General features: G+C 41.3%; 1 protein-coding gene and 1 long non-coding RNA gene across 2 annotated transcripts; one reads left to right on the forward strand and one right to left on the reverse strand.

Annotated features, from left to right (window-relative positions):
• Positions 1-1,340: 1,340 nt before the first annotated feature.
• On the forward strand, positions 1,341-6,171 carry LOC131955528 (uncharacterized protein PF3D7_1120000-like). The gene is made up of 3 exons (XM_059319686.1): positions 1,341-1,349; positions 1,499-2,245; positions 6,001-6,171. The coding sequence occupies exons 1-3, from the start codon at positions 1,341-1,343 to the stop codon at positions 6,169-6,171; spliced, it is 927 nt and encodes a 308-aa protein (XP_059175669.1).
• Positions 6,172-17,601: 11,430 nt separating this feature from the next.
• Positions 17,602-22,012, reverse strand: LOC131955530 (uncharacterized). Its single transcript, XR_009388867.1, has 2 exons — positions 21,875-22,012; positions 17,602-17,968 (listed from the first exon to the last, which is right to left on the reverse strand). It is a non-coding gene; the product is annotated as an uncharacterized LOC131955530 (long non-coding RNA).
• Between the last annotated feature and the right edge of the window lie 959 nt (positions 22,013-22,971).

Here is a 22,971-nt window from a genome sequence, read left to right on the forward strand (position 1 = left end):
TTACCCAGGCTCGATATTAGAGTCCGACGACAGGGGCCGCTTTTCTTTAGGCCGGCGTCGGGGGTCCATTCATTTGATCAACGTGTCTGACGGTCTTCCGGGCCGGTTTTCATAGATCTGTAGGAGCCGGTAGAACAATGCTAGGCTCGCAAGGAGCCAGGAGGAATAGTGTTAGGGTCATACAGAGCCAGGTCAGGCTCAGAATGAGCCATCAAGAGAGAATGAGCCATCAAAGAGAGAATCAGAAAGAGCCATCAAGGGAGAATCAGAAAGAGCCATCAAAGAGAGAATCAGAAAGAGCCATCAAAGAGAGAATCAGAAAGAGCCATCAAAGAGAGAATCAGAAAGAGCCATCAAAGAGAGAATCAGAAAGAGCCATCAAAGAGAGACATACAGATATACCAAAGACATTCAGATCGAGAGAGAGAAGCAAAAACAATAAGAAAGATCTGATACAGAGAGAGAGATAACAGAGACAGAAAGAGTCACAACAGATAATGTGATAGCCCCTAGAAACATTGTCACGATACAGCCAAACAGCTTTACTAAACAGCTTTACCAAACAGTCAAACAGCTTTACTAAACAGCCTAACAGCTTTTCTAAACAGTCAAACATCTTTACTAAATAGTCAAACAGCTTTACTAAACAACCAAACAGCTTTACTAAACAGCCAAACAACTTTACTAATAATCTTTACTAAGCAGCCAAATTGTTTCACTAATCAACCAACAGCCAAGTAGTTTGCTAAATAGCCAAACAGCTTTACAAACAGCCAAACCACTTTACGAAACAACCTAACAGCTTAGCTATATAGCCGGTTTTACTAAACAGCCAAAGAGCTCTGCCAAACAGAGCTTATGATTATGCTAGCTGTTTGGTTACAATTTTAAAGGCTGTTTTACTGTTGGTCTAAGCTGTTTTACTGTTGGTCTAGGCTGTTTTACTGTTGGTCTAGGCTGTTTTACTGTTGGTCTAGGCTGTTTTACTGTTGGTCTAGGCTGTTTTACTGTTGGTCTAGGCTGTTTTACTGTTGGTCTAGGCTGTTTTACTGTTGGTCTAAGTCTAGGCTGTTTTACTGTTGGTCTAGGCTGTCTCAATAGTTAAAACAGGCTATTTGGGTAGGGCCGGAACACGAGAATCAAGAGAAGACCACACGTGCCAGAAATTAGTTTGTACGCACACACTAAGCACTCAATTACTGCGCACATTTTCTGGAGGTGAGTAAAGTTAAGATGCGAGAGGGTGGAGGGGGGGGGGGAAATTGACCTTAAATTCTGTAGACAAATAGAACTTCCTGTAGCATTCTTCAGCCACCGTCCGGTCATGCGCAGTCACCATAATGATTCCGGTTCGTTAGTGGCTGAGTAGGTGGCGTAGAGTGGGGGTGGAGTTAAAGATGCGGTTGACGTCATCAGAAAGTGTGTACTAGAGTTTGATTTTTTTTTTTTTTGAAAATTACACTTGTAAATTGTATTAAAATGTTTTGGGTCCTCGAAGGTTCGTAACAAAGAGAGGCTTCCTCGTTATCAGGACGAACCATTTCGCGCGCTGGACGAGCCTATTCGCGTCAAGGTCAACATAATTCAAAACAAGGACGAATACATTCGTATTGAGGTAAAAAAGATTCGTAACAAGGACGAATACATTCGTATTGAGGTAAAAAAGATTCGTAACAAGGACGAATACATTAGTATTGAGGTAAAAAATATTCGTAACAAGGACGAATACATTCGTATCGAGGTCAAAGAGATTCGTAACAAGGACGAATACAATCGTATCGAGGTCAAAAAGACTCGTAACAATGACGAATACATTCGTATTGAGGTAAAAAAGATTCGTAACAAGGACGAATACATTAGTATTGAGGTAAAAAATATTCGTAACAAGGACGAATACATTCGTATCGAGGTCAAAGAGATTCGTAACAAGGACGAATACAATCGTATCGAGGTCAAAAAGACTCGTAACAATGACGAATACATTCGTATCGAGGTCAAAAAGATTCGTAACAAGGACGAATACAATCGTATCGAGGTCAAAAAGATTCGTAACAAGGACGAATACAATCGTATCGAGGTCAAAAAGACTCGTAACAAGGACGAATACATTCGTATCGAGGTCAAAAAGATTCGTAACAAGGACGAATACATTCGTATCGAGGTCAAAAAGATTCGTAACAATGACGAATACATTCGTATCGAGGTCAAAAAGATTCGTAACAAGGATGAATATATTCGCATTGAGGTCAGAAAAAAGACGAATATATTCGAATCGAGGTCAATTAGTTTCGTCTCTCCGAAGAGCGGGCTAGTTTCACGGTCAAGTAAACTCAAGGTCAAGTAAACTCAAGGTCAAGTACATTCGTCTTAACGTGATCTACATCGAAACTGTTTCGACCGAACGTCTTCGGCAGCCAACAGACCGGATCACCCCGAGGCCAGACCCAAACCCCGAACCCCGAACCCCAACCCGGCACCAACTATAGGAATTCCATTAGAGGGCTTCGCTCAGCCCGGTACCCGGGCACTCCCGTAGGCTGATTGATAACCTGCAATTTCTCCCGACCCCCTGACCTTTCAACCCGGTCAGAAAGAGACGTGGCGGTCACGTGATGGGCACAATCCATCAAGATACAAAGTCGGAGTTATCGATTACTTCCCTTTCCCAACCACCCAGTACACGGTTTCGATAATGTAAAAAAAAAAAAACTTTGACGGGGCGTCACTCGCGTCATCATTGAACATGAGATTAGTTTTGGCGTGAGATTCATCTGTCATCTAATGACCCATCGATGGGGGCCTGGGTGGTCGATAAAAATGGAGTCAGAGTCGGCAGAGCTGGAGTCACAAAGAACGGGGTAGTGTATGAGAGTTATGATCAGGCAGTTGTTTCAGTATTTATTTGGAGTACTACGGTAATTCAGTAATTACAATTTTAAAAAATTACATCACTAAGACTAAATATTTTCATGTACTTTCTTTTTGTCAAAAGGTGCCCCATGTTAAAGTATTCGATTATGACATTTCCTGTCTAATAATCCATCAAATAACGCCGATTCTCTTAGAATCGATGTTAACAGAAGATTACACGCTTTTTTGTCTTACAATCCTAGGTACTGACATTACCTAGGTGCTAATATTTAGGTGCTAATATTACAAACCTTGGTGCTAATATTACAAATCTAGGTGCTAATATTACAAACCTAGGTGCTAATATTTAGGTGCTAATATTACAAACCTTGGTGCTAATATTACAAATCTAGGTGCTAATATTACAAACCTAGGTGCTAATATTACAAACCTTGGTGCTAATATTACAAATCTAGGTGCTAATATTACAAACCTAGGTGCTAATATGACAAATCTAAGTGCTAATATTACAAACCTAGGTGCTAATATTACAAACCTAGGTGCTAAAATTACAAACCTAGGTGCCAATATTACAAACCTAGGTGCTAATATTACAAACCTTGGTGCTAATATTACAAACCTAGGTGCTAGACATTTATTTTACAAATTGTATCAACCAACTCTATTTGCTAGAAATTCTAAGAAATTAAACTTTTGTTTTGTTTTATTTCCGTATTTTAATGCATTTTTTCATCGCTGAATGGGACATCCCTAATTTATATGTAATATGTTAACATTTAACATCATTGCTTTGACATGGAATTATATATTATATTTCAAAGAAATCTACCCAAACATATGGGTCGGCGTGGTCGAGTTGGTAAAGCTCATGGTTGTTAAAACGAAAAAGGTACGAGTTCGAACCTTAAGGCAGATGAGGCTCGTTAACTGGGGACAGCCACTCCTTCTAGGAGTGACAACTCCAAAATCAAACAACTGCTACCTTGTAGATATCTAGTTTTTTCTTGGTTGGACAAAGGCTATGGAAGCAAATCCAAAAAGAAAAGCAGGCTGAAATTAGGGGTCAATGGCATAACCAGTTGACACGTATCTTTAATTGTGATGGAGGCGTGGTCGCGTAGGCAAAAGCTCATGGTTGATAAATTCGAGAAAGTCTCTAGTTCAAACCCACTGGCAGATAAGGCTCGATCCCTTCAACACTAAAAAATATTAAGAACGAAGAAGAAGAAGATATGGGTCAAAGCTGAGATATAAAACCTGATCACAACCCAAACCCAAAACTACCACAAACATATTCCCAAACCCACTCAAAAATTCACACAAACTGACCCACATTTTTTGTTTTGTCTTCAAAATTATTTTATTATACACTTAGTAAGAGAAACGTACAATAGATCAGTATGAGTATTACAGAGACCCTTTTCCTACAGTCGTTTTTTTTTTGTTTCTGTCCATGAGTGGCTACAATGTGAACTTTTGACTTCGCAACTGAGGATGGAGCACAGTAAACTAAGCAGTCAAAAGAAACCGAGTTGCACACCCTATTTTAGTCTAGTTCTTATGCCATTTTACTCTCTCCATTTAATAACTATATATACTTTTGACTTTCCAAGTCTTTGAAGTTGTGTAAAACTACCAAATAAATTATTATTACTATTTTAAATGTTTGAAATAAATTAAAATAAAATAAAAATTGTGGGAGGACTGCTATAGATATAGAACATAGGTTTGATTTGGTGTGTCTCATTGTAATCAGCATACCATTCCGGTTCCTTAGAATTTTTAAAATCTTATTTTTCTTTAATCCTAAATTTATTTCAGCTCTACTTAAAAGCCCAAACCCCCTCAACTCACCACGCCTATGAAAAAAAATCCCTTGAATCATCATTTAATTACACAAAGTGACCCACAAGCTTAAAACAAAACTAGTCTTATATAGCAATTTTTCTTTCATTGTTGCGGAAATAGAAAAAAAAGGTGACCACTAGAAAACAAGCCCCTTTTCTTTAAACATATAAACCATCATAGCCTCAACAGGATTGGAAAATAATGGCGTAATGGACGGTTTAATGCACCCTAACCTTAACCAGCTAATGCATATCGTAGTTAGCGTCATCTTATATCCTTTGAGAAGTACGGCCGAATTTCTATAAATAGATATGTTAAAATCTGATTACCGCCCTTGTCGGATAAGACGGTCCCCGGATGTGATAACATCTGCTCCTCTGATTGATAAAAAAAATTCCCGCGATAGAAATAGAATGGAAAACACACAGTTTGCTCATGGGAGCCTCCATCTCGCTGCTATCTCCACTTAGCGTTCTTTGGGCGCATGCGCGGAAGCTCCTGGAGCCCTGGGAGCTGGGGTGGTGTGGAGTGATCGCAGACGTTTGGGGGCCACGGGGCGCCTTGCTTTCTATCAGATCAAGGGCGAGGACTCAGCAAGGGGGACAACTAGGATACAAAAGCTTTTCCGTTCTTGATTGGATATTTCAAGAGAGTGTGAATCGATGCCTATCTTCTGTAAATCCCAGTGTCCTATCTTTTAAATATCCCAGTATCCTATCTTCTGTATATCCCAGTATCCTATCTTCTGTATATCCTAAAAATCTCAGTACCTTATCTTCTGTATACCCTAAAATCCCAATACACTCCAAATCTGTTGTATATCCTAAAATCTCAGTATCCTATATTCTGTATATTCTAAAATCCCAGTACCGTATCTTCTGTATATCCTAAAATCCATGTAAACTCCAAATCTTCTGTATATCCTAAAATCCATGTAAACTCCAAATCTTCTGTATATCCTAAAATCCCAGTAATCTGATGTGTATCCTAAAATCCCAGTATCCAATTTTCTGTATATGACACTGATTGCTTTAAAGAGATAAAAATAGACTAGGGAGAGCCAACCAATCCCAATGGATGCTAAAGAACATACGAAACTCAGGAAAGATTAGCTTTACTACCAAACTACGCATATTTTAATGCTATGTGCTTAGTGTTCTCTTGTTTGACTTGGAATGTTGGAAAAACACAAATGGGATTGGGATGCAACTAGAAGCTTCTCGGAGCAAATGTTACAACAAATATTGAGAATCCTCAGGCCAAAGCCTCATTCCAAACAAGGAGTTTAAAAAGAAGAACACTCGTTCAACCATTAACGGCAGTTATCAGACCCAGAAGATGGAGATGGTTGGGCCATGTGCTAGGGATGAGAGCAGTTACTTTGGCAAGGACTGCTGTCTGATGGACATGACAGGGCTAGAGAAAAATGTCAGATGGACACCACAGGGCTAGAGAAAACTGTCAGACGGACATCACAGGGCTAGGGGAAACTGTCAGATGGACACCACAGGACAAGGGGGAAAAAACGCGACCAGAAGAAAGATGGAGAAGATCAATGGAGAAAGTGTTGAAGTACAGAGACCTAACATTCCAACAGAGCTAGAGGTTTGATTGAAATGGCGATCACTTGCCATGCCCCGTGAGCTACTGTACGCTTAGAGATGATCATCTGTATATCCTAAAACCCCACGACCCAATATTCCGTATATTCGGAAATCCCAGTATCCTATCTTCCGTATATCATAGAAATCAGAGTCATTTTCTCTTTCCTGTTGCGATCTTAAAAATCCTTGCATTGTTGCCTCTCTTCCATATACAAAAACTCCCTCTATGAACACCTCTCTGAAGAAAATTCTAGAACTCTGCCGTTAGTTTTCTCAAAACATCTTTAAGAGCTGTATATCCGTCTCTCTTTATCTGTGTTTTCGTCTCCCTGTATCTCTATATATTGGTCTCTTTGTCTATTTGTATCTCGATGTCTCTCTTTATATATGTATCTCTATCTCTATATCAATGTCTCTCTTTATCTGTCTCTGTGTCTCTATATATCTCTGTCTCTCTTTATATATGTATCTCTATAACTATATATATCTCTCTCTCTCTTTATCTCTGTGTCTTTGTCTCTCTATATCTCTATATCTTGGTCTCTTTGTCTTTCTGTATCTCTATATCTGTATCTCTTTATCTCTCTATCTCTATCTCTCTGAATCTATCTATATGTCTCTCTTTGTCTCTCTATATCTCTATACCTCTCTCTATCTCTGTATTTTTATCTCTATATGTCTCTCTTTATCTCTGTATATCTCTCTATCTCTACATACCTCTCTCTGTCTCTCTATCTCTATATGTCTCTCTCTGTCTCTCTAACATGTAGACAATAACCACAATCCCAACAAAACGATTACGAAACCTTCCTTTAACCCTTCACGAACCAGCTCCTACCTTAACCCACTAACGACCAGCAACCTGTAACCTTCTACACACCCTCCACTCACACCTTCCTCCCACCCCATTCTCCGAGAAATATTTCTCTTAATGGATCCATCAAAACAGCATGTTCGCTAATATTTTCAAAGACAACACCAACATCATTAAAACACCAAAGCTCAAGCAGGAGCAGAGAACTCTTCCATTCACACGTGAATCATGACTCACCGCTTCCTGCCACCGACCCCAGACTGATGCCATTTATTTTACCTTCGAAATTTCAGGTTGGAAATTAAATGGGGGTTGGGGGGGGGTGGCAAGGGTTAAGGTAAGTAGAGCTAGCAGGATTTAACATTTACTGCTTACATGACGAAACTAAAAATGTATGTTTCTATAATTGCTGGTTTGGTAGTAATGTTTGATAAGTGTATATAATATACATATATATATATATATATATATATATATATATATATATATATATATATATATATATATATATATATATATATATGTATATATATTTATATATTTATATATTTATATATTTATATATTTATATATATATATATATAAACATATACATATCTATATATTTATATTATTCTCATTGTATTAAAACTGTGGAGAGTGGGGGGGGGGGTGGGGAGACAGTTAAAACAATCTCCGCCTAGCGTAAGAATGACCTCAAAATAGAACTTTATGCAAGAAATGTATATAAACATTATTCAATATAGTCTAACAATATAGTCTAACAACGTTATTAAAACGAGTACGTCACGTCAACATTATAAACAGGAAGTCTCCCAACATGAATAAAATGACGTCCAGCAACTTATAAGAAATGAAAAACCTTTACGATTACCAGCAAGCGTTAAGAGATTAACGAATCTTTCCTCTAATCCAGCTAAGCCGAGGAAAAGGATGGGTGAATATCGCAGACTTACCTCGAGTCTGACCTGCAAGGTAAGGCAACTCTAGAGGCATGTTCTAGATGCTACAGGTAAAATTACAAGTAAAGTTCCAGGTAAATCTTGGGGGCAGGACCTTGTTCTAGAACTTACAGGTAAATTTACAGGTAAAGTTATACTTAAGTCTTGGGGTTGGGCGCGTTTTGTTGTTCTAGAAATTACAGGTAAATTTACAAGTAAAGTTACAGGTAAAATTACAGGTAAGTCATCTGTGTTTTGTTCTAAAAGTTACCGGTAAATTTACAGGTAAATTTACAGGTATATTTACAGGTAAGTCTTGTTCTAGAACTTACAGGTAAATTTACAGAGTTATAGTTAAGTCTTGAGGTCTGGGCGTGTTTTGTTGTTCTAGAAATTACAGGTAAATTTACAAGTAAAGTTACAGGTAAATTACAAGTAAGTCATTGTGGCAGGGCCGTGTTTTGTTGATCTAAAAGTTACAGGTAAGTCTTAGTGTCCGTTGTATATATATATAATCAAGCACTCAGCAATGTAGAGATATAACGTCACTTTTTTCGAACTAAACAAAAGGGACACCATCATTATTTCAGTATTGGTGTTATTGGGCTCTAAATGTTGGCGGTGGGTTCCAATATGGACGGTGTGATTTTAGTTGTCGTGGTCCCTAAAATGTACACCTCTGCTCTGCTACGACTATTCTAGTCTTGTCATCTAGCCCCCCCCTCCCCACCCCACCGCCCGGACAACGTCACGTCTAATTTGTTTCGCCCACACGTCTTCATCAGCGAACTTGGTCACACGCCCCCAAACCATCGCCCAACATCTTCATGTCACGCACGTGGAACTTACGCTTCCATTTACAATAATACCCACCCCACCCCTGTCCAACACACGACCCACACCCTTATGTATACCCCCCTACATAAACCCGGCCACTACCCTATACCCACCCCTGCCCAAAACACAACCCCACCCTGATATATACCCAAACCTATCCACCCCTACCCAAACCCGGCCCCCCACCTCTACCCATCCTTACCCAAAAACACAACCCCCACCCTCATATATACCCATCCCTACCAAAACCCGCCCCCCACCCTCTACCCACCCCTTAGCCAAAACACGACCCCCATATATACCCACACCAACCCTAAATACAACATCCACCCTCTACCCAACCCTACCCAAAACATGACTCCCACCCTCATCGTTACCGACCCCGGATGTCTATTTATAGATCAACAGAATCGTTTCTGTCTCCGGCTAAACAATATGGGGTGAAAGTTTTCCGGGAATTGAGCTGGAAATAGCCTATGTGAAGCAAAGATACCACAACAGAAATAGCCAGTCTAAATAGCCAGTCTAAATAGCCTATGTGAAGCAAAGATACCACAACAGAAATAGCCAGTCTAAATAGCCAGTCTAAAAAGCCAATGTGAAGCAAATACGCCAGTTTGTAACAATAATACCACAACAGAAATAGCCAACTTGAAGCTATGTAGCCACACAGAAATAGCCACTCCATACAAATATGTACCGTAACAAAAGGCAACTGATTGTCCCCCTTATTGCCTTAACCAGCAGTTACTTCCCTTTGATTTCTTTGGAATATTCCTAATACTTTGTTCAGCCTTTTCTATATACTAATGAATTATATGTGTACATCTTATATGAAATACGAGAAAGGCAGATTGTCACACCTGTCACGCCTAGCGTCACACTGTCACATTACTAGGAGAAGTCGTCTTTGTTGTCCTAATGTGTCAGGCACCAATTAGAGCTGGGTAGACTCCAAAAAGTTCCCACCCGGGTTTCGAACTCGAGACTTTCAGGTTAGCAGTCTAGCGCGCTACCATTCAACCACACCTCACCCTGATGTCAAGCATTCCTTGTCATATTAACACAACTACTGTCACTTCAAAGGTCATAATGTTACACCTGCTGTCACAATCACTGTCACACAACCGACCTGTGTCACCTCTTATAAGACACATGTCACAGGTGACAAGACAGGTGTACAATATATCATGTTACCACAAGCAACACACAAATCATTATCACACACATGCAAGTGATTAGCACACACACACACACACCAATCATTAACGTTAACACAAACAGGATAGGGGTCATCCATAAATGACGTCACGCTTTTTTGGAACGATTTTTACATTCCCCCCACCTCCCCTCCGTCACAGAGCGTCACAAAAATCCAGACCAACTCCCAAAATGACGTCACAACTCCGCCTACAACCCCCCCCCCCTCAAAATAGCAGTTGAATTTTTCATAAAACATCGTTATTTTTCCAAAATCTTGTTAGAACTCTGTCGACATAGAGTATTTAAATCAATTCCTATTACAATTTATTAAAACAGTTTTCTAAAACGCGAAATAACGTCTAAAATTAGTTTTCTAACTACTTTTTTATAATTCAGAAGTGTAACGTCGCACTATCTGAACCCCCCCCCCCCCTCATAACACACCGTCACAAAATTACGGACGCCCCTCCCCTACCAGTGTGACTTCATTTATGGACGACCCCATAGAGCGGGGGGGGGGGGGGCTGAAAAAAGCATAATCTTCCTCCTCTCATGATTTTTATTAAACCTGTATCGTCACCAAAAAATGAAAAAAAAAACCCCAACAATCTCACCCCATCAGAAGCACCCTACAAAGCAACGCTTCTCTAAACACATACGTAACTCCTCCCGGTTCGATGTAACACGATTACGTCCCCTGGTTACTACGTCACGAGGCTGATCTAATTTTAAAATGAAAGCCGAGAGAAGGCTAAGACGGTCTTGTGTCGTTCAGGGGAGAGGCGGGTTGCTAAATATGGCGCTAGGGCAAGTTGCCGGTCGATGCCGGCAAGTTGCCGGTCGATGCCGGCAAACGGCTCGGTGAAATTTAGAGACAGGCTTTAGCGGCTTGAGATGAAGTGATGTAGTGTGTCGTAAATTGGTGGTTTAGTGTGTCGTAACTTGGATGAGAAGTGTGTCGTGTTTTGATGATTTAGTGTGTCGTAATTTGATGGTTTAATGTGTCGTAATTTGGTGGTTTAGTGTGTCGTAATTTGGTGGTTTAGTGTGTCGTAATTTGATGGTTTAATGTGTCGTAATTTGGTGGTTTAGTGTGTCGTAATTTGATGGTTTAGTGTGTCGTAATTTGATTGGTTAGTGTGTCGTAATTTGGTAGTTTAGTGTGTCTTAATTTGGTGATTTACTGAGTCGTACTTTGATGATTTAATGTGTCTTAAATTGTTGATTTACTTTGTCGTAATTTGATGATTTAATGTGTCGTAAATAGTTGGGTTAGTGTGTCGTAAGTTGGTGGTTTAGTGTGTCGTAAATTGGTGGTTTCTTGTGTCGTAATTGCATGGTTAAGTGTGTCTTAATTTGATGGTCTAGTGTGTCGTAATTGCATGGTTTATTGTGTCGTGAGGAGCAGAAGGTTTAATGTGTCATAATTTAATGTTTTAGTGTGTCGTTTGATGTATAGTTAAAAACCATATATTTCTATAACGTGACGATTGATGAGACAACTAAGTGTAGTGAAAATACAATTTTAGAATGGTTTCACTAATGTGACACGGATGTAATTAGTGAAATTAATTTGACTGTTGTGTCATTGTATACTTTTGTTGTGTGTAAAGGAATACGTTTGTTGTATAAAGGATATTCTTTTTGTATTAAGGTATATTTTTGTTGAGTAAATGTATACCTTTGTTATGTATAAAGGTATACGTTTGTTGTATATAGGGTAATGTTTTATGTGTAAAGGTATTGTTTCGTTGTGTAATGGTATACTTTTGTTGTATAAAGGCATAATTTTGATTAAAAGTATACGTTTGCTGTATAAAGGTATACTTTTGTTTTATAATGGTATACTTTTGAGTTACGGTTTGTTGAGTTTTGAGAACACGATGCATGTATTGCAAGGACACACTATAACATGTGCTATAAGGGAAACAACTTTTGTGACAAGAACTTCTTGCAGGCTGCTCAAACCGTGCTTGTCTCTAGTTCTGGCATCATAGACTTCATTGATTTTCCTCAGGAACAATTTGCATTGCCCGAACAACCTTGGAAGCGAAATCCACTTTTTTTTTCTTTCCGCCCTGAAGTTTTCCTTTTGAAAAGAGGAATCGATACTGCCAGCTGGTTCACGATTACACTCGCGTCATGCGCGTGTCTTCTGCTGAGTTCGTGACGTCACTCGGCTGTCACGACCTGCGGTTTAAGACCGCGGCTACGTCACGGGCGGTTGGGGGGGGGGGGGTGACGTTACGTTACGGTTATGAAAACATAAGCTCGGTCAAAGAACAGTTACAAATGTGTACCTTTGTGACGTCATCACTGTCACACAATGTAACGTCACATGATGTTTATGAAACCACATCAGGCTGTGTAATGATTTCACTACCAATGGTGTCATGTCATGGTCAATCACTTTGTATTCTCTAACCATAGTGACTTTCGACCCCCCCCCCCCCACCCCACCCCTCCCGTGTGACGTCACGATGTCAGAAGAGGCCAACACTACCCAGTCATCATCCCCTGGCACGGGCGAGTTCTCCTGCCACACGGGGCAGGCAAAAAAAAACATTTAAAAAATAAGTTAATTACCGTCGGTGGCAAGCCATGAATTATGTGGCCAGATTTATTGCAGCTTTAGACCAAACTAGAAAAACGTCCAAGTTTCAAACTCAAACTTTCACGAAACTCATTTATCAGCTATCTTCACTCAATAAAATATATTGCAATGCTTTGTTTCTATTCCACTGTATATACACACACACACAAATATATATATATATATATATATATATATATATATATATATATATATATATATATATAGGGTTGCCTAATCCCGCTCTAAAAATATATAAACTTTCTGTAAAAGAAGTAATTTCGGTTTTAATTTTTTTTTAAATCCCTATAGCCTACTTTGAAACATCTAATGTCTTCCACAAAAGCTTTGGATCTAGAAAAAAAACGTACTACTACTAAAGTTAGGATCAATATTACATTACTCACGCTCACATACACACATACACGCATATATTCACATACACTCACACACACACATGCGCACAGACAGACAGTCACACACACACACACAGTCACACACACACACTGTTTTAACAGACACACTTAAGATCAGATTTTAACATTAAAATCTGACACGTCTGTGTAATGTAATAATTAATTATTAATTAACTCCTGAAATATTTTAATGAAGCGCCCATCCCCTCCAGCTTGTAAAATGAAAGAAATCTGATACAATCGTTTCAACCCTCACCCCCCCCCCCCCTCCATCTTAAACCAAAATACTTTTGCCCTACCTACAACACAAAGGTCAATGACCTGAGTCTAAAGACTACCTATACTCGGTACATTCCCCCACCCCCACCCCCACCCTAACTTAATCTCCGCGACTATCTGCCCCTGGTACTATAGACTGCAGGAATCTAATATAGATAGGTTGAGTGGGGTGGAATTGGGGGGGGGGGTGCGTGGGGAGGGGAATGAGGGGGGTGTATGCTCACTGTGATGAATCATCAGAAACAACAACATTAAAAAGAAACAAAATTCTTCAGTAGGGTAAGATGAGATACAGGTCATTGTTTACATCCGGGGTGGTAGCAGGGGTGATGTGAGGGGTGGGATCAGGGGAGGCGGGGGTCGTACCAGGGGTGGCGGGGGTGGAGTGGCACTTGGAGAGGTGTGAGGGGCGTTACCAGGCGACTTGTGAGGAGTTGCATCAGGGGAGGCAGGGGTGGGGTGGCACTAAAAGGTGTGAGGGGTGGTACCAGGGAACGCGCGAGGGGTGGCATCAGGGGAGGTGTGAGGGGTGGCACCAAAGTTTAGGGTAAAGTTAAGATTTAAAGTGACCTTTTGGTTGAGTCACGGTGTTTATGGGTGTTTAATCGCGGTGTTTATGGGCGTTTAGTCGCTGTGTTTATGGGTGTTTAATCGCTGTGTTTATGTACGATTAACCACTGAACAACACAATCTACAGGAGACACAACAATGCTAGGGTAAGGGACAAGATACGGTGTAATACAACCCCTCCCCCACCCCAAAGTCTGACCCAGGCACGTGATACGGTGTAATACAACCCCTCCCCCACCCCAAAGTCTGACCCAGGCACATGATACGGTGTAATACAACCCCTCCCCCACCCCAAAGTCTGACCCAGGCACATGATACGGTGTAATACAACCCCTCCCCCACCCCAAAGTCTGACCCAGGCACATGATACGGTGTAATACAACCCCTCCCCCACCCCAAAGTCTGACCCAGGCACGTGATACGGTGTAATACAACCCCTCCCCCACCCCAAAGTCTGACCCAGGCACATGATACGGTGTAATACAACCCCTCCCCCACCCCAAAGTCTGACCCAGGCACATGATACGGTGTAATACAACCCCTCCCCCACCCCAAAGTCTGACCCAGGCACATGATACGGTGTAATACAACCCCTCCCCCACCCCAAAGTCTGACCCAGGCACATGATACGGTGTAATACAACCCCTCCCCCACCCCAAAGTCTGACCCAGGCACGTGATACGGTGTAATACAACCCCTCCCCCACCCCAAAGTCTGACCCCAGTGCCAGAGATCCTTGTCAATACTGGCGTGATTTGACTTCTTGAAATGATTTTATACTGTCTGCTTCGCTAGTGTAGGCTTGACGTAATTAGCTACGGGGAGGTGGGGGAAAGAGGGGGGGGGGGAGCGGTGATAAAAATGGGGATATAGCCATTTAATACCGAGGCATGTGTAAAGTAAAGAAAGACATGAAACAATGACAAAACTAGATAAGTTGGTGAAATAGAAGAAACAATGACAAAACTAGAAAAGTTGGTGAAATATAAGGGCGGGGAGTACCTATTTTAATACCTAGGTTTGTGTAAAGATGGCTATGAAACAATGACAAAACTAGATAAGTTAGTGCAATATAAGGATGTGAATGAATCTATGATCAAGCTAGACTTAGGGAAAAGCTAAGGTTGGATGTGCAAAGCAACTATGGCAACGATCACCCTTTGGGTATTTTCCCTTTCCCTCGTTAACTTTTGATTTAGCCGAGAGTTGCTGCCCTTTTGGTGCTAGTTTTTTCCTTGATTTAATGTCATGAGTTGGTGGTGGTATTTGGTGGTAGTTGGGTTTTGCTAAGAGTGGTAGGTATCTAGTTGGACTGTGGTTGTCTCGATGTAGAATGTGGTTATTGGCTTTATGCGGAATGTGGTTGTTGTCTGTGTAATGTGGTTGTTGTCTGTGTAATGTGGTTGTTGTCTGTGTAATGTGGTTGTTGTCCGTGTAATGTGGTTGTTGTCTGTGTAATGTGGTTGTTGTCTCTGTGTGGTTGTTGTCTTAACGTGGAATGTGGTTATCACCATAACATGTGGTAGGTTCGCTTTTTTGCTGTGGAGCCGTTTTTATTTTTTGAGGAATGTGGTTGGTGTTTGCTAACGAGTTAATTTTTTATTTAAAAAAATTTCAACGACATTCATGCAGTTTGCTTTGAAAGATGTTCTTGTTTACGTTTTTGTGAAATTTACCCGTTTTTAGCGGTGGGAGTGGGTGTTAGGTTTTTAAAAAAAAAATTCTTTTGATGAAATATGTCTGAAGATAAGGATGCCCCGGCCTTGACCTCTCGTGGCTTTATGGAAAGGTCAGCCACTTCTAGTCGCGTAGACTCAAAGTGGTGAGGTTAAAAAAAAATGCTGCAAAAATATTGAATTCCACGAGAGTTTGGTTCCAGGGATTGTGTGGGTATTGGAGGCAGCAAAAGTAAGGTAGCAATGATGGTGAAAAGTTAAGGTAGCAATGATGATGAAAAGTTGAGGTAGCAATGATGGTGAAAAGTTAAGGTAGCAATGATGATGAAAAGTTGAGGTAGCAATGATGGTGAAAATTTAAGGTAGCAATGATGATGAAAAGTTGAGGTAGCAATGATGGTGAAAAGTTAAGGTAGCAATGATGATGAAAAGTTGAGGTAGCAATGATGGTGAAAAGTTAAGGTAGCAATGATGATGAAAAGTTGAGGTAGCAATGATGGTGAAAAGTTAAGGTAGCAATGATGGTGAAAAGTTGAGGTAGCAATGATGGTGAAAAGTTAAGGTAGCAATGTTGGTGAAAAGTTGAGGTAGCAATGATGGTGAAAAGTTAAGGTAGCAATGATGGTGAAAAGTTAAGGTAGCAATGATGGTGAAAAGTTGAGGTAGCAATGATGGTGAAAAGTTAAGGTAGCAATGTTGGTGAAAAGTTGAGGTAGCAATGATGGTGAAAAGTTGAGGTAGCAATGATTGTGTGGAATATGAGGTAATCATGATTGTGTGGTAAATTAGGGTAGCAATTATTGTGTAAAAGGTTGAGTTAGCAATAATGGTGTATAAAGTTGAGGTAGCAATAATTTTATGAAAAGCTGAGGTAGAAATTACTGTGTGAAATGGTTAATGTAGCAATGAATGTGTGAAATAGTTGAGGTAGCAACAGTGGCGTAGCGAGGTCGGGTGTCACCTGGTGCGGCACCCCCCTGAGGCGTAGCGACCCTTCCAGGGGACAAACTTTCAAGTTTTCGATTTGCAACCCCCCCCTCAAACTTTCGATTTGCACCCCCCCTCAAGTTTTTCTCTATATATTTTGCTATTTTTTGCCTTGGTGTCACCCCCTAAATGATGTCACCCGGTCCGCACCCCCCCCCCCTTCGTTACGTCCCTGTGTAGCAATGAATGTGTTCTGTGTTGGATTAGTGAATTAAAAATCACCCACTGATGTGCCGGCTTTTTGCATCAAACGGCGCAGTGAAATCTCTAAACAAATGCTATTTAGTTTGGGGGTGGGAGGGGGAGGGGGGGGGGGGCAATGCCCAACGTAGCACAGCCCCTCCCCTACCCTCCATACTAAGGGAGATGCCTGTAAAAAAAACTCTGGTACTACGGAAAAAACCAACAACGGCTGTTATCCAAAAATCCAATGTTCCCCATCACAGGTGAACAAGTGTAACAAAATGTTTTATGGATTTGTTTTGTGCTTATTTTGTGCTTATTTTGTGATAATTTTGTTATTATTTTGTGTTTATTTCAGATGGATCGTAGTTTGTAGGTCTAGCTATTAATGTAGCAACATATTGTCTGCTGATATAGTACCCACTTTCGGTATGTAGCACCTGGATGTAGCGATGTCGAATCACGACTCTTTGTAGCAGTGTAGTGTAGCCACAGTATGTAGCAATATGTAGCAGTGTAATGTAGCCACTGTATATAGCAATGTGTAGCGGTGTAGTGTAGCCACAGTATATAGCAATATGTAGCAGTGTAGTGTAGCAACTCTTAAATGTCAATGTCGTATAAAAATCTATGTAGCGAGAGCTAAACCGTAAGCACTCTGATTTCGTAAGGCAATTTTTTTTAAAAATAATGTACTTACCCTAATTAGATGAAGATAATATCCAATTAGTCCATAACTTCAAAGCAGCCAATGTCAAGGTCGCTGCTATTTTAAAAAAAAAAATAACAATTCCTTCTCCCCAGAAGAGATAAATCCGTGAGTGACGTCACTCTAGCGATCCTTCCATGGGCGTGACGTCACCGTAACGAGCCTGTCGCGACGTCACTCAGACGAACCGTGCGTGTGACGTAGGCGGCGTGACGTCACCCTAGTGCAGACGTGTGGGTGCGACCAGGTGTGGACCAAGCCGGTGGCAGCAGACGACGAGCAAGTGACGCTCCATGCACAGGTGCAGTGGGGGGTCAGAGGTCGGTCGGTGCAGTCAGCGGACAAGCACCGTGTCACGTGACATAGTTTTTGTTAATCCCGCGCTACCCAGGGGTTCGCCGAGTTCCGGCTGTTAGAAATTCCTCCCCCGGGTGTTCCTGTCAGAAAACAATTCCGTTATCAACAAAAACACATTTTAAAAAAAATTTAAAATATTTCCAAAACATTTAAAAAAAATAATTTTACATATTCACATGCACTAATTGTAGAAAACGAATAATTAAAAAAATAAATAAAATTTCAAAGCTTAAAATGTTTGGCAGTGGAAAGTCTACGTTTAAAACTAACAAGCTACTAAAAGATGTAGTGAGCGGAAAAAAGTCACAGAAAAAAAGTCACAGGAAAAAGTCACAGAAGAAAGTCACAGAAAAAATGTAACAATGGAAAAGGTTAGGGTTAGAGCTTCGTTAACTTGTTGACAGTGGAGTAGTATTAAAAATAAGCTGATACCTTTTTTACTGACATCATAAAACAGCTAGCCCAGTCATCTCCTAGTATATATATATATATATATATATATATATATATATATATATATATATATATATATATATATATATATATATATATATAACTCCACATGAACATATTTTTAAACTATTATTTTCAAAACATACCAAATGTGACGTCACATTTCTCAACCCTCCGAAATCCCGCAGAGTCATTAAAGTCAGACCCCTAGCTCCCCATTCTCGGGTGGGTGGGCTCACCACCCCCACCCCACCCCTCCTTCCCAATGCATAACCAAAGGCCAGAACTGAGCCCGCCATGCCGACTATTGACAAGCACCACTTGCACATACTTACAGAGTAATTAACCTCTGCACCCATGACGTCATCAAATGAGGGTTTGCAATAGGGGTGGGGTGGGATGGGTGAGGACAAGTAGGGTCGATTGGGTGCAGGAAATAAAACATCGAACACACACACAGACACTTACACACATACTTACATACACAATTACACACACACTTACACACTTACACACAATTACACACACACTTATACATACACACTTACATACAGACACTCGTACTTACAAATGCACACAAACTCGCAAACTCAAACGCACAAACACCCACGACCACACACATTCACCACACAACACATACAAACACTACTCACACACATATACTTACACACACTCTTACACACACACACCTATACATACACACTTACACTCGCACTTACATTTACACATCCACACAAACAGACAAACACGCAAACACCCCCCCCCCCACTCACACACATTCACCAGATAACAACACATATAAACACTACTTACACGCACACGTACATACAAACGCACACACACAAAACAACTAAGGATAAAAGAAGCACCACGTACAAGGTACGGCTAATCTAATTTCTACATGAATGTAAAAAAATCTTCGAGAATAATAAATCCATCTCATTTACATCAAGTGTGTGAAATCATACAAAAAATATGTGAATATCATTAGTGGACTATCACACATTGGGGGAGAAGAGAGAGTGGGGAAAGGGGGGGGGGGGTGATCAAAGATTTATACACCAGGTTTACTTCTCAAGTAATGTAGTATGTAAGCTTTATGGGTATAAAGTAATAAGCTCCTGGGTGTAATTGAGTAATGAGTACAGGGAAGATGAAGAAGAGCGCATCTGCTTATCTGAAAACGTTAAATATATAGGCCTCTCTCTCTCTCTCTCTCTCCCTCTCTCTCTATATATATATAGAGTACCACTAAATTGAACGTTGTCATTGCCCTTCCCGGCACGTGTTTCTGCTCACACAGCTGACTAACAACACGTGCAGTGTGTACATGGTAAGGTGAGCCCCCAGGTATATACCATTTCTATACAGCGGCTCAATCGCATTGACACTACCTGGTATATGTATTTATGTATTTGTATAATAATACTAATAGGCGTATACATGTATATGTTCTCTCTCTCTTTCTCTCTCTCTCTCTATGCATACACACAAAAACATACACACACACACACACACACACACACACACACATATATATATATATATATATATATATATATATATATATATATATATATATATATATATATATATATATATATATATATATATATATATATATATATATATGTATGTATGTGTGTGTGTGTGTATATATGTATATATATGAGTATATATGAGTATATATATATGTATATATATGAGTATATATAAGTATATATATATATATATATATATATATATATATATATATATATATATATATATATATATATATATATATATATATATAATGACTGTCATAGATGTGTCACCTATTTGTAGCTAAATGTGAGATTTCAGTCACATGATGTTTAATTCAGGTGACACAAACTCTACTCTCCTGTGTCACAAAGTGACTTCCGTGCTAGCATTGAGAAATTAAATAGTGACGTGTCACGTGGGATGATTGACTGTCGCTAAAGCGTTCAATACTGATGCTATTTTAAATTTAATTCACGAATTACTCAAGTTGTTGACGTCTGTGACTTAAGTCATTGATGCCAGGGGCTTCAGTCATTGCTTGATGCCAAAGACTTAAGTCACTGACGCCGTTGACTCCAGTGACGGCCTGACGCCTTACACTAACCACACCAACACGAGAAAAGATGAGATTCAAACCACGAGAAGCTGACGGATTCTCTGACACGCCGGGTGGGAGAAAGGGGGAAAAATCAATCAAAGAGGAGGTAAGACTGCTAGGTATATTCGATACCGAGATATCGATCCCTTGAGATCGATACCGGCTGGTCGATACTTGTGACCAGAGATGCGCAACACGCCAGTACGTCGTGATGGTAGATTTGTAGGCAGTGTAGTGGCGTAGTAGAGGTCAGTGTAGTGACGTAGTAGTAGCCAGTGTAGTGGCGTAGTAGTGGGCAATGTAGTGGCCAGTGTAGTGGCGTAGTAGTGACCAGTGTAGTGGTGTAGTAGAGGCCAGTGTAGTAGCGTAGTAGTGGTCAGTGTAGTGGCGTAGTAGTGACCAGTGTAGTGGCGTAGTAGTGACCAGTGTAGTGGCGTAGTAGTGGCCAACTAGTGGTTAGTGTAGTGGCGTAGTGGCGTCCAGCTAGCTGTTAGTGGCGTAATTATATCCAATTAGTGGCCTGTATAGTGGCTGGGCTCACATGGGCACAGATAAAGGGAGCAGCCCAAAACAGAGTCCGATGGAGATGTGTAGTTGCAGCCCATTGCTCCCCAGGGGCCACAAAGGTATGATGATGATGATGTAGTGGCGTTCAGCTAGTGGTCAGTTAGTGGCGTCCAGTTTGGTTAGTGGCGTAGTAGTATCTATTCAGTGGTCAGTGTAGTGACGTCCAGCTACTGGTCAGTTAGTGGCGTCCAGTTAGTGGTTAGTGGCGTAGCAATGTCCACTCAGTGGTCAGTGTAGTGGAGGGTTCACCATCCGTGTGGTGGATGTTTGCCACCGCTCTGTGGTGGAACTTTCTGCCACTAATTTTGGTGGATTGACCAGCCATTTTAACTAGTGACCCTGAAAATTTGGGCTTGCTCGATAGGATGACTACAACAAAATACACCATCAGCTAAATACCATCAACAAAATACACCATCAGCTAAATACTACATCAAATAAATCACCTTAACAGCATACGCAACGAAACATACGAATTCTGCAAACTACACAACTTCAGTAAAATACAAGCATATAGTAAAATTCACGCATTCAGTAAAGTACACGAATTCCGTAAAATAAACACATTTAGTAACATACACTTATTTAGAAAAATAATATATTAGTAAAATATACGCATTCAGTAACATACACGCTTTCAGTAAAAACCACGTATTCAATAAAATACACCCATCCAGTAAACTACACGCAATCGTGTAAACTGACCAGCTGTCTCTCTGTCCCGGCCATAACACTTAGCTTTTCCTTAGCCGGCCATTTCCCCATGGCGCTATTTTAACCCCCTGGCCACAGCTGACGTAGGAATGAAAGGGTTAAACCAGTTATCTAACGCCATACAAACCTGGACCAACGGGTACCACACTGCTCCGATATCCCCTCGAAAAAACGTTTGATAAATCCGATAGAGAAAAGAAAACGCGCGGACGACTAAGAAGACTAAATGTGTTAAAGCACAACAAACACTTGTACCAGTGGTGCGAGCCGAGGCGCAAACTCTCGCGTCAAATACTCGCAGTGCTCTGCAAGCTTCGAGCATCGAGGGAGGGGGGAGGGACGGGGGGGAGGGAGAGAGGGAGGGGGGTGCCGGCGGTCTCCAGGCGGAGAGAGGCAAGTTTGTTGCCAGGATTGTTTTCTGCTGAAAGATGGCCGCCGTGCCGTGCCGATGATGGAATCGAATTGGGGAAAACAATGGCGGACCCTGGGTGGACGGTGGGGTGTGTCGGGGTGGGGGATGGGGAGGGGGGGGGGGTCATGAATTTCGGCGTGTGACGGGAACCACTGTGACGTGAGCCATTGTGACAGGAGCCACTATGACAGGAGCCACTTTGTGACAGGAGGCACTGTGTGACAGGAGCCATTGTGACAGGAGCCACTGTGACAGGAGCCACTGTGACAGGAGCCATGGTGTGACAGAAGCCATGGTGTGACAGGAGCCATGATGTGACAGGAGCCATGGTGTGACAGAAGCCATGGTGTGACAGGAGCCACTGTGACAGGAGCCATTGTGACAGGAGCCAATGTGACAGGAGCCACTGTGACAGGAGCCATGGTGTGACAGGAGCCATGGTGTGACAGGAGCCATGATGTGACAGGAGCCATGGTGTGACAGGAGCCATGGTGTGACAGGAGCCACTGTGACAGGAGCCATGATGTGACAGGAGCCATGGTGTGACAGGAGCCACTGTGACAGGAGCCATGATGTGACAGGAGCCACTGTGTGACAGGAGCCATGGTGTGACAGGAGCCATGGTGTGACAGGAGCCATGGTGTGACAGGAGCCACTGTGACAGGAGCCACTGTGACAGGAGACACTGTGACAGGAGCCACTGTGACAGGAGCCATGGTGTGACAGGAGCAACTGTGACAGGAGCCACTGTGTGACAGGAGCCAGTGTGTGACATGAGCCATGATGTGACAGGAGCCATGGTGTGACAGGAG

This window comes from Physella acuta, unplaced genomic scaffold, assembly GCF_028476545.2.
Source record: "Physella acuta isolate Inbredline_101_S28 unplaced genomic scaffold, ASM2847654v3 ptg001074l, whole genome shotgun sequence".
Lineage (NCBI taxonomy): Eukaryota > Metazoa > Mollusca > Gastropoda > Physidae > Physella > Physella acuta.